This window comes from Ostrinia furnacalis, unplaced genomic scaffold, assembly GCF_004193835.3.
Source record: "Ostrinia furnacalis isolate ACB-3 unplaced genomic scaffold, ASM419383v2 OfSCF2609, whole genome shotgun sequence".
Lineage (NCBI taxonomy): Eukaryota > Metazoa > Arthropoda > Insecta > Lepidoptera > Crambidae > Ostrinia > Ostrinia furnacalis.
In genome coordinates, this window is record NW_021132848.1 from 227,979 (window position 1) to 241,270 (window position 13,292).

A 13,292-nucleotide genomic window follows, 5' to 3' on the forward strand; every position below is an offset into this window, starting at 1 on the left:
ACGCGGCATACCAGTCATAATTTAGGAGTTCGGGACTGCTAGGCTGTATGCCAAGTCTACTCTGTCAAAGGCGGAATGTACTGTTGAGGGCATGTCATGCCAAACACTGTGATATCCTATGTAGCCATAATAGGTGCGGTTTTGCAACAAAATAGAACAGTCTGATGTCCTTTAAACTTGTTCTATGTGTTGTTCATTTCAGCCAAATAAATAATAATAAATAAATATTCTTGGACAATTTACACTGCGTTTCTAGTCCCAAACTAAGCAAAGCTTGTACTATGGGTACTAGACAACGGATATAAATGGCGTCGAACCTTGGACCAGGCATATGGCTAAGCAATACAATCGTACAGGAGGGTACAAGGAAGAGGGGCAGCCACAGTAGGTAACACAGAGTCGTTCAGGTGAGTGCCAGGAAGAGGTGTAGCAACCGCAGTTAAGGAACGACTGGGACGAACAAGGATAAGCGAATCCAACTCGTGAGCCTTGACAGGGATACGCTGGTAAGGGCGACCCTTTACAAGGCTTGGGAGCCTACGGGTGACGAGCTATTGGACGTGGAGAGGGTCATTAATTATACACATATTTTCTACTTTGCCGAACATTTGCACGAGAACGGTTCGTTCAAAACATATGAATTTGGTCTTATTTAATGCAGGATTAAATGCCCTTTAACCGTCAGGAAGACCACTTTTCGATAGGGTAAGTCCTTTACGCGGTATAACCGGAAAACCGAAAAAGCGCCCCTTTCGGGGGCCCCCACCACTTAAGCACAACTCCGTCGAAGTCGAAAACCTAGGAGTCTTTATGGGCAACTAATGAAGCCATTAAAGCACTAAAATCTTTAGTAGGAATTATTTCCGATTTAATTCATTTTTGTGTTTAATTCTACTGGCCTACAGTGGACGTCATTCGGCTGAAACGAGAATCACTATTTCAAATTGACATTTCAAAACTTAAAAAGACTTATAATATATCATAAGAAATCTAAGTTTAGAACTCTACATTGGGAGAAATGGAAATAAATTTTAACAAAATCGTTCCTTTAGCGAAAGTCAGCAGAAGTTCCCACTTATTGTCTCATTATGGAAAACTTATCCTATAAACCCCCCTCAATATTAATAATCTTCATTCATTACGCGTCTTTAGCTTGGGACAAACGAATTGGAATAATTAATAGTAAGACTTGTTAGTTCCGACCGCGTGGTTGAGCTCAACTCAAACAATAGGGCTTTGGCTCAATGGGGCAACTTTATTCATTAGTTATGTGCGCCCTAAAAGTCAAAAGTTGTTGCCGACGATTCCGATAGCCTACGCACGGAATTCTCATCTTCTCGAGTAGGGATGTGTTGAGTTTAAAAATCGATTTCTGGATCGATAAAGAGAAAAGACTGGTCATGACCATCGTTCATTCCTTCGTTTCAGCCGAAAGGCCTCCCCCAAGGATTTCCACAAAGACCGGTCCTGCGCCGCTCGCATCCAAGTACCTCCCGTGACCTTCACCAGATCGTCGGTCCACCTAGTGGAAGGCCTGCCCACGGTACGTCTTCCGGTTCGTGGTCGCCACTCATGAACTTTCCTCTCCCGTCATGACCATCATCCTTATCAGATTCTCATTTTTTCTGCAATGAAGAGTCACGATCATCTCTAATTTACCCCTCACTCCCCACTCACACTCTGGTCGGACAGCTTGGGCCTCCCCAAGATGTTCGCATTCCCATAGTCGTCTTTTACAAAATCCACGAGAAGAGATGAGTGGTCCTATTCTACTTTACCAGAACCGCACACCCAAAAACTGGTCAGTTACGAGTAAATAATAAACTTTGTAATTTAATAAATAAGTATGTTTTATGCAAATAAAGATATTAGAAAACCTTAAGAACCAGTTACGAAGATAACAAGCATTGATCATAGTGATGTAATATGACAGCTTGGTAGTTCGAACCAGCAGGTTATGAATGAGAATAGTCAGAAAAAGGTCATGCTTCACATCTCAGAGCTACCTTTAACCGATTCTACAATACATAATCGATCGTATCACAAACCATCGATATTCAGATTGATCAATAACCCTCCCTAGGCCTTTGCCTTCTGCTTTTTATTTATAGTTCAATTTCAGGATCGAATTATGCGCAAGAATGTTCAAGGGATAGTTTTATTGAGAAAGTTTTTGCGTTAGAGACATCATTATTTTTTATTTGACATAACAACGTCGAAGACATTATGTGTCTTTGTTTCGTTAGGGATTGAGAATAAAACACAAGGTCGTATAGGCAATGAACAGGTTAAGAATTTTGTGTGTTTTGTAGTTAAATAATTGTTATTTTTTCATTTTTACCTAATTAGCATTACAATACTTGTTGATTCTAGTAACTACCTACTTATTGTGTGACAAAGTTAGAAAAGTTAAAGGTCTTTGTGTACCTACAAGTGCATACATTATGTTCACACGCATTATACCTATTCTATGTGTGTTTACAACGGAAATATTTTATATTTCGTGTGGATTAATCCGAGCAGACTTAAAATCCATTAGTAGATTGAAATACGGTGTTAAACTGTGATATTAGACTACCGTAATATTACCTAAACTTAGTAATAATATAAACTTGACTCTATTATTTTTCCATAATTGATACACAATAAAAGCCGAAGGTGGAAGCGAGCTTCACCTGACGAGCTAGGATGAGCGCCATGATATACTTTATCGACATCAAAATGTATGAGCAAAATCGATAAAATGGCGAGATAACCGCTTATCGCGGCGCGAATCCTAGGCCTACTGGAATCCTCAACCTCAAAGGAACTCTATCAAAATAAACAATGTTGTTAACATTTTGCTATGGTGACAGACTTATGTAAGGAGATAAGATCGCCAGGCGGACTAAGAAGCCCAGACCGAGAGCAAAATTTTACTCCCACTGGAACAGAACCCGGGACTTCTAGGTCGAAAATAAGTAGTCTTGCATTGACCACAGAGGCGGTTATGTTACCTCTATCCTACTAATATTATAAAGGTGAAAGTTTGTGTGGATGTTTGTTACTCTTTCACGCAAAAACTACTGAACGGATTTGGTTGAAACTTTACAGTTTTAATTTTTGTAACCCAGATTAACATATAGGCTATAATGTATGCCAATCTGTGGCACTAAATTTCACGCGGGTAAAGCCGCGGGCAAAAGCTAGTTTACAATCTTTCCAACGTGTGTCACAGTCAGGGTCACCAGTCAGGCCAGGGTCGGACTGACAGCGGCCCTTCGCTCAATGGTAATTCAACGATCCCCAAATTCCACTTTTCCACTGCAATCATAAATTCCTTTTAATTGACAGACAAGCAACTAACTTGTCTACTTTTTGACAGTTATACCACTATAGTAGGTATAGAAGTTGTTGTTAGTAGTTTTCATTTTAGAAAGAGCTCAACAGAAAGCTTATAGATTGTTTCTTTGACTTGTCTGTCGGAAAGTGACTACAAAACCACCATAATGGATTAAAAATTTAGGAGTGCAGCAAGCCTGGACGAGCAGTGTTTGTATTTTAATACATTATGGTTCTGCAATAACATTTTAATCAAGGACTGTTGGTGTCAATGGACTTTAGAATCGAAGTTGAATTTATGTTATTTTTTCCTCAATCCAGGTACAGAAAAAAAATCAAAATACCTGTACGCTTAATTGGAGTATTCATTCAATCAGGTATGGTGACGTAAGGTGTTATTTAATTTACAGTGTTACCTAAATGTTTTGTGGAATTAATTAGTACATCATTACGAGTAGACTATTCGTGTAAGCACAGAATAATAATGTATTTCGGTGTAAGGATTGGTCACGCAACACGTTCACTGTTGTAAATTTATGATTAAAACTTGGTATACCAAATTATTATTCTCTTTCATCGCTACGCTAGCGCATTCAATTAGTATTTATTTATTTACTAGCTTGCCGCCCGCGGCTTCGCCCGCGTGGAATTGTGTCTGTCACAGAAAGACTATCGCGCGCGTCCCTGTTTTAAAAACCGGGATAAAACTATCCTATGTCTTTTCCCGGGACTCAAACTATCTCTATGCCAAAGGACGTTCCCAATGTCATTTCATCAAAATCCGTTAAGTGGTTTAGGCGTGAAAGCAAGACAGACAGACATACAGAGTTACTTTCGCATTTATAATATTAGTTAGTAAGTATAGTATAGTATAGTATAGATTAGTTACACCAACAAAGTCTAGTACACTAACAAAGTATTGCTCTATAAATGTAGAGTCTAAGCTCTAGATATAGCGTAATGAATGAGTATGATTTTTTAATGTATATTCTGTCACGATATAAATTAAAATAATTAATAAGTACTGCTACAGAAGTTACAACTTAACATTATTTATACCTAGAACTATACATATGTATAGGAATAGCTGTATAAGTCTACGTCTACAAGTTTTGCAATAATAACTTATGCAAGTGGCTGCCTCTAATAAACGCAACGCTATGAAAAGTAGCTTTGGAAACGGTGCATCTTGTATTACTAAGATGTACGCTCCGTTGGATAGCCTTAATTAAAAAATAATAACAAAATGTCCAAGACTGTCAACTTGATCATCAATTCGAATTACATAAAGTTTTTAGAGTTTCTTGTGCTGCTTCTTCACACCACTGGCCCATTTATTGTCCCGAAGCAGGCAGGGTTAATACGGGGAGGAGTAAAAGTATAAAGCCTACTTGCAAAAATAAATTAGTTTTATGAGATTTTTTAATAAAAGATAAAGTTATTGGAAATATAAACCAGTTATTTGGTTTTAACCCAGATACTCCTGAAACATTTTACTATCTCCAAACTTAATAATCTTTGTATATGAGGCTTAAAAACTGACAAATAACATGGGAAAAATAAGGAAAAAAATATTTCCCTCGTGGAAATTCGGAAAAGCGGTGTCGTTTATAAACAACAGTAGTAAAATGCACTACTATGAGGTATGCATTGCATAAAGAAAACCATCCTTTATTTTATTTGGCTTTTGTGACAAAACTGAGTAATATTACTTTTGGTATTATCTTTTGTTTCTTTAATTGTAAAAATGCATAACTGAAGATAGGTACCACGGTAATTCCCTGCATTACGCACCCTTTTGAGGGATAGCAAACTCGAGTCGATGTCTCTTCGACAGGATGTGCGATGCAAAAAGCAANACTGTAATAATCTTAAAAGTGCTACGAATATCAAATACTTAGGTGTTATCATTGACCAACATCTTAATTTTCGCTGCCACCTGGAACAGCTTTCTTCGAAAGCATACAAACTCACATATGTTTTTAAAATACTCCGCCACTTCGCCGATTTTGAGATAATTCGTTCAGTATATTATGCTCTATGTCAATCAGTGTTTGTTTATTGTATCTCTAGCTGGGGTGGCGCAGCCAAAACGGACCTAAAATCCCTAGAAGTTGCCCAAAGAGCCATTCTTAAAGTAGCGACCTTCAAACACTACCTTCATCCAACAAATGACCTATATAGGGAGTGGAGTGTACTCTCAATCCGACAGCTATTCATACTCCAAATAATATTAAAACAACACTCAAAAACATCTTATGACCCCAGGACACAACTAATTAGACGTAAAGATATTGTATGTACTCTTAAAGGGTTTAGAACAACTTTTGCCAAAAAATTCTTTTGCTTTTTGGGACCATATCTATATAACAAAATTAATCGTTTACTTAATATATATCCACTAACAAAAGTAGAATGCAAGAAACTTCTAACCGAATGGTTAATATCTAAAAATTACGAAGAAAGTGAGGCTTTTATTAAAACAATACAATAACTAACACATAACACACACCCACACACACACACACGATAAGCTTGGTGTTTCTTTACGAGACCTAATCAGAAATGAGGAGCTCCGTAAACTAACTAAGGTCGCTGACATAGCCGACGGATTAGCAAGCTGAACTAGCAATGGGCAGGGCACATAGTACGCAGAACTGACGGTTCATGTCCAGTAAAATTAATGTTTGAAAGGGAGTTGAGATGTCGTTCTTTGTTGACCAAGTACTTATGGCAAATGCTAAAATTGATTTAGAACAAGTTAAATTAACCATAGTAAAGATATTAAAATATTTGCAGTAGAACAAAAAGTGATGGTGAGAGACATGAGAAAATCATTGGTCTTTGCCAATCATGTACTTTGGGCTTTGTGGCAGGTTGTGGCGGGTTTAAACGCTTTGTTTAAAATCTCAATTAAAACTTTTATCTGATTCCGATATTACGATATTGGGTCGCTCAATATCGGAATTGAAATATCGGATCTCGCAGTCCGAGATTCCGATATTACGAGATTCCGAGATTCCGATATTCATGCCCTACTTGCCGCCCGCGGTTTCGCCCGCGTGGAATTGTGTCTGTCACAGAAAGACTTTATCGCGCGCGTCCCTGTTTTAAAAACCGGGATAAAACTATCCTATGTCTTTTCCCGGGACTCAAACTATCTTTATACCAAAGGACGTTCCCAATGTCATTTCATCAAAATCCGTTAAGTGGTTTAGGCGTGAAAGCAAGACAGACTTATATATCGCATTTATAATATTAGTTAGTAAGTATAGTATAGATTTAGTTACACCAACAAAGTCTATTGTACACTAACAAAGTATTACTCTATAAATGTAGAGTCTAAGCTCTAGATATAGCGTAATGAATGAGTATGATTTTTAATGTATATTCTGTGACGATATAAATTAAAATAATTAATAAGTGCTACAGAAGTTACAACTTAACATTATTTATACCTAGAACTTTATGTATAGGAATAGCTGTATATTATACAGCTATTGACGTAGACTTATACAGTGTATAAGTCTACGTCTACAAGTTTTGCAATAATAACTTATGCAAGTGGCTGCCTCTAATAAACGCAACGCTATGAAAAGTAGCTTTGGAAACGGTGCATCTTGTATTACTAAGGGCTGATTTTTCAATCCTCAGATATGTTTTAACTGAAGAATAACCTTGTCATTTTGACTTATTTCCCATACTGAAACTGTCAATGTGCCAAACTTATTCTTCAGTTAAAAGTTATCCGACGATTGAAAAATCAGCCCTAATAAGATGTACGCTTCGTTGGATAGCCTTAATTAAAAAATAATAACAAAATGTTCAAGACTGTCAACTTGATCATCAATTCGAATTACATAAAGTTATTAGTTTCTTGCGCTGCTTCTTTTCAGCATTGGCCCATTTATTGTCCCGAAGCAGGCAGGGTTAATACGGGGAGGAGGTAAAGTACTTTTAAAGCCTACTTGCAAAAATAAATTAGTTTTATGAGTTTTTTTACTAAAAGATAAAGACGTTATTGGAAATATAAACCAGTAATTTGGTTTGAAAAAGAACATTTTTACATGTCCCAATTTATAGCATTAAGCCTGCTACTGCTTCGAGAAAATCCAGTGCTGATTTAATTTAAAACAATTAATAATTCAATATCTTTAATAGGTTCTTCCATTCTTGTGGCGGAGTTTTGGGCCGACGCTGTGTAGGTTTGTTGTCGACAAGACAAGAAGAAGAATAACTTTATTGCTTCCATAAGATAGCAGTGTGTTATAATAAAAATCATTATGGACCCTGTAGGGCGCTGTAAATTAAAATACATGAGAGGAGTCAAAGTCCATTGACGCAAACCCCATAAAATACATCCATGACACGATAGGCTTATTATTTGGTAGCTTATATTAAATCCAGTTTGAAAATAAATAAAATAATATGTATAAAGTTTACTCGTATTGGCGTTGTGATTATAATCAGTAACCCAAACGATGTCACATTAATAATATTGATTAGGTGTGCAACATCAGAAAATTTGAGTTTTGTGTACAATATACTACAAATCCAGTAGATACACATTGATATTTGACTTTTAAAATTGTATGTTCGTTTGAGGTAAATTAATGACTTCCACTGTTGAACAAATGACACAGATTTATTTCTTAGGCTGAGTAGCACCACCTAACTTTGACCGTAACTTTAACGATAACCGGTGTTTTTTGTATGGAGTTTGACAGATTTTTGACGTTTGTCAATGTTATAGTTAGATGGTGCAACCCAGCCTTAATGATTTTTAAATTAAACCGATCACGAAATCGAAGTTTAAAAAGGTACTAACCTACTTACTTAACTACTACTACTACTACTTACTAACCTAACTACTACTTATTAAATATGAAGCTTCCTGCATGTTCTTACATTGTTTTACATCAAGACAATTTTATAGACCGCCGATCAAGTTTACGATTACGTAGCTTATGTAATACATAGCCTCGCACTACGTGTTGTAGCGAGCGCAAATCGGTCAAGTTCAAGTTATAGTAACTACCGATTAGAGGTAGAGATACCTATTGGCCTAGTAAAGTTTTCTTAGCCCTTATTCAGGTAGTGTGGGGAGGAATTTTTGAAAGATTCAAAACTGAAGTAATGTCTTCTAAATTCTAAAGACTCAAAACTAATTGTACGCATATACAGGGTGTCCCAGAATGGGTGAATCAAACTGATAGGGGAGGTAGCTCTACTAATGTACCATCCCTAAAATTATGAAAAAAAAGCACATAAGGACAGGACATAAAAAAATTGTTTTTTGAAAAAATTAAAATAAATCAGCTTTGCCTAAGTATCTGGCTATAATTGCTGCGTTTGGAGTTTATTTGTACTTTTTCTTACTAATATTAATTGTACATGATCGCTTCCTTTATCTGTAAACAAATTTTTGACAATAATAACTAAATTTCGAGTTTAGAGCACATTATTTAAAAAAAAATCCGAACTCAAAAATTTTTTTTCATCTTTTTTAGGGATAGTACATTAGTAGAGCTACCTCCTCTAGCAGTTTTATTCACCCATTCTGGGACACCCTGTATGTACAACTAGTCCATGTTTCAAAATTGAGATTTTTAGCTTGAGTGAGAGCTTAAAATCTCAATTCAAAAACCTTTTAGCATTGCTCAAACTAATAAATTGAGTTGTGAAAAATTTAGTTTTTGTGGCTTTTAAGACTTCACCTTTTGCATAACTAGTCGTGCATAATGAACTAAATTTTTATGCAAATCCTTTATCAGTAAGCCTTGTATCAGTTAGATACAATTGTCTGCTGTGCCATCGGATTGTTCTGTGATTTATAAGTTTTTTTACACCTCTTTGAAAACTAAAACTAAAGAAGAGTTGTGAAAAGTTAACTTTTTGTGGCTTTATATGTCCACACCATTTATATTACTAGCAGTGCATAATGAACTACATTTTTATGTTAATCCTTTATCATTAAACCTTGTATTAGAAAATACCTAACCGTCTGATTGGTCAGTGATTTTTTAGTATTTTTACATCTGTGGGATGATAATAATTGCTTTTATTATGTTGAATGTTGTTTGTGAACATTTTGTGTTTATTTACTTTCCACATTATATAAATTACGTTAACTGATTAATTTTGCAAATATTATGCTGTTCGGCATTAATGAATGATGAATTGCCGTTTGACTTTTTAGTGTTGGTGGTTGAATTGTTATGACCATAAATTAACCAACGAAATATATTTTTTTCAAGGTCAGGCAAAGGATTTAGTATAAGATAATTTGATTAAAAACAATGTCAAAGGTCAAAATGTTAATTAAACGAGTCATATTAAACATTTTTTGTTATAATAGAATAACATCAAACCTATTGAGATAATTTATTGAATTATGTTAGTTGAGTTTAACTACTGATTCAGAAAAATTAATATTGATTTTACTGGTGGGATCAAATTTATTAAACCAAAACGTGTGTTTACCTCTATATCTATCTTTTATCTTTATTGTTAAAAGATAAAAAAAAGCATACAATGTATTTAGAAAAAGTACGTGCCTTTTTTAAGTAGATCCTATTAATATGACTCATATTTGCACCCAGCGTAGGAGATCTAGGTGCGTTTTTCTAAAAACTTGTTTTATTTGATTTTAGAATTGAAACTTGAGAAAAAAGAAATATGTTGAAGCGAACGAAGGATAAAAATGTTTTCAATAAAATACAAAAGAAAACATTTCAAAAGTGCACTTCACCGACAAATGAAATAAATCACAATTAATTTATGAAGCCATTATATTTTTACGCATTTCGTAATACTAACGATCTCGTTATCGTATAACAATTCAAAAATAACGCGATTCTCTGAGATGTTTCTTAGAGAATTGTATACCTATTGAAAAAAAAAAGATAAGACCCTTTTCATTATTTCTGAGAACAGGTAACAAAGTACCTAGCATAATTTTATTTGTAAATAGGTATATTATTGTATAGAAGAGGCAATACGAGCATTTTTGTTAGATAAACGCTGCTTATATGCACGCATAAAGGCATAGTGGTGCACTTTGATGCAGTGCTGTGGAACTTATAAAAATTGTCAACTCGATTTTGTCATAAATATTGAGAAAACTAACGATTTGAACATGTAAATCCTTTTGTAAGTTGAGGACACATTCTTATAATATCCGATTCGCATTACAAAGAACTAACTAAAGGAACGGCCTTGCCTTTTTATCCTGTACATACTTAAGTTAAAATAACTGGGATAATCTCTTACCTTTATGCGAACTAACGGTGTATCCAACGTCTTCAAAGAGAATGTGAACCGGCGGTCTCTTAGCCATGCGGTTGAGGGCCTTTAAAGTTGACCCGGCTCTTTCTAAAGCAGCTGGCGTCCATTGACTTTCCTGGATTGGAGTTGGAGTCTCTAGTTCTAAAGGATTAGGGGGAGACGATGCACCGTGAGCTAAAGCAGCCCCCGCGATGGCTCGGCGAACTAGAGGCACATTGACAGACATTGTTTAGTGAGAACTATATCACATCACAAAACAAAAACAAAAATAAAAAGTTTGGAATCCACTCAAAATAAATTTAAAATTTAAAAAAACGAATTAGAATTCTGGAATTCAAACGTTGTCATTCAGTTTTCAAAAGTTTTTTTCGAAAATACTGGCAGCTAAGAATTTAGAAATAAAACTCGCGCGTTTCCCGACTGTCATCGCGCATGGTTCGTGCGCAGGCGTCGCGTCGGGCGTGCGGTCGACGGCAGAGTCGCAGAAAGACTAACAAACTATTATACAACTTATTTACTACGCGATGCAATTGCAGCCTATTAGCCGGGTAGTGATATTTAACCATCTAAGCACCAGCTTTCAATTGGTAATTAACTCGATATGATACTAACGGTCGTGTAACAGTTGCACAATTTGTTTATCTCCAATCCCTTTCTAATTAACTGAGATCTTTTCGGTACCTCATGCTTAAGTCTTCATCAATATTTTTTAATATTTTTTTGGTTTTTGTATAGATGACGTCAAAACATTAGCAGCAAGACCATATAACATTGAAGAGGAAAATGTTGTACCGATCTCAAGCAACCTTAATCAGGTCACCTACCTGATAACAGGACAAATTATTGAAGATCAATTTATTGAATTCCATAGCAGCTTCTCTCACCATTAAACTAACACAGTGCCCTAACAAATTAGTATGTTATGGTTCATTGACTTGATTGTAAACAAAACGTCATTATGAGAAAAAAAAAATAAGTACGTCGCTAAATATTGACATCAACATAGATGATTCATAAAATATTTGGTATTTTACGATGTTAAAAAAAATACGTTATGAAAAAACAATAATCACATTCGTATTTGCTTCGCTCTTATACCTACATGTAGAGTTAAATGTAAGTACACATGTACCATGCTAATCATATATGAAAATATATTTTGACATTATGCATGACAGAACCAAACGTGTCGAACAATAGTTTTTGTGGTAATTAGCTAAGCATCGATGGCATGCTGCTGGATGCATTGAGTAAGGTCAGTGAAGTCGTTCGTCAGCTTCGTCACGAAACTGATTTTCAAATGAGAATGAACTGGCCGCAAAAACAAAAGAAGCGAAAAAAAAGAAGAAAGAAAAATGTAATTGTTTTTTATGAATTAACGTCAACATTATTAACTGTAGCGTCTTTCGTAGTTGAGATAAGATGGTATTTTGCTACAAAATTTTTTTAAAGCAAACATTTCTGGAGTTGGGGGGACAATTTAGAAGTTTAACCATTTAATCTTTGACATTAGAAGTAATAAAATTGGAACCTACATATACTCGTAAAGCCACTTGTAAAACCTTGTCTTAAACAAAATGTAGATTTATTTATAACTTTTAAATCCAAATTTTACTAATGATCGTTGGAAATTTAATTTTACAATTAATTTCAGCGTTAAAATAATGCGTCTTTTAGACAAAGTAGAGCATTGGATATATTGGTTAATGTTATCAACTCAGTGACATTTTAAAACTTTACAGCGATTTAAACCATCCAAGACTAGCTCGCATGATAGTAAACTAGGTTTTGAGTGTTCCAACTCAGGGGAAAGTTTATAAAAATGACCGGCGTGCCTCAAACTGATAGGACATTTAACAATATTTCAGCGTTAATATTTCGTCTTTTAAATAAATACAGCATTGGAAATATAAATTAAAGACAACACCTTAGGGACATTTCAAAACTTTACAACGATTTAAGCTATCCTTTAAAAGCAGCTCGCATGATAGTAAACTAGGTTTTAAGTGTTCCAACCGAGCCGCAACTCAGTGGAAAGTTTATAAAAACGACCGGCATGCCTCAAACTGATACGACATTTTATAATATTTCAGCGTTTATATTTCGTCTTATAAATAAGTAGAGCATTGGAAATATAAATTAAAGACATCAACTTAGGGACATTTCAAAACTTTACAACGACTTAAGCTATCCTTTAAAAGCAGCTCGCATAATAGTAAACTAGGTTTTAAGTGTTCCAACCGAGCCGCAACTCAGCGGAAAGTTTATAAAAACGACCGGATTGCCTCCAACTGATACGACATTTTACAATATTTCAGCGTTAATATTTCGTCTTTTAAATAAGTAGAGCATTGGAAATATAAATTAAAGACATCAACTTAGGGACATTTCAAAACTTTACAACAATTTAAAACATCCTTAAAGACTAGCTCACATGGTTGTAAACTAGGCTTGAGCCGCAACTCAGCGGAAAGTTTATAAAAACGACCGGCGTGCCTCAAACTGATACGACATTTACAACTTTTCACATGAACACTTTGCCCAGGACTTGGAAAACGCGTTTATGTTGCCGATGGATTTACTTTGTGGACTTAAGGCTGGCTTGCACCATCTTTTTAACTTTAACAAACGTCAAAAATTTCGTTGCGGGTCCAATGACAGTTTAACTTTCCCCGGGACAAACT

At 35.3% G+C, this 13,292-nt stretch overlaps 1 protein-coding gene across 3 annotated transcripts in view; it reads right to left on the reverse strand.

Moving 5' to 3' along the window:
• LOC114356024 (ATP-binding cassette sub-family G member 4) overlaps positions 1-11,109 on the reverse strand; it is a 104,616-nt gene extending 93,507 nt beyond the window's left edge. For 2 of the 3 annotated variants that reach the window (XM_028309105.1, XM_028309104.1), the window contains exon 1: positions 10,594-11,109. In XM_028309105.1, coding sequence (XP_028164906.1) covers positions 10,594-10,834 — 241 coding nt within the window. In that variant the 5' untranslated portion in view covers positions 10,835-11,109. The remainder of the gene's footprint in view (positions 1-10,593) is intronic. The other variant, XM_028309106.1, reaches the window with a different exon arrangement.
• Between the last annotated feature and the right edge of the window lie 2,183 nt (positions 11,110-13,292).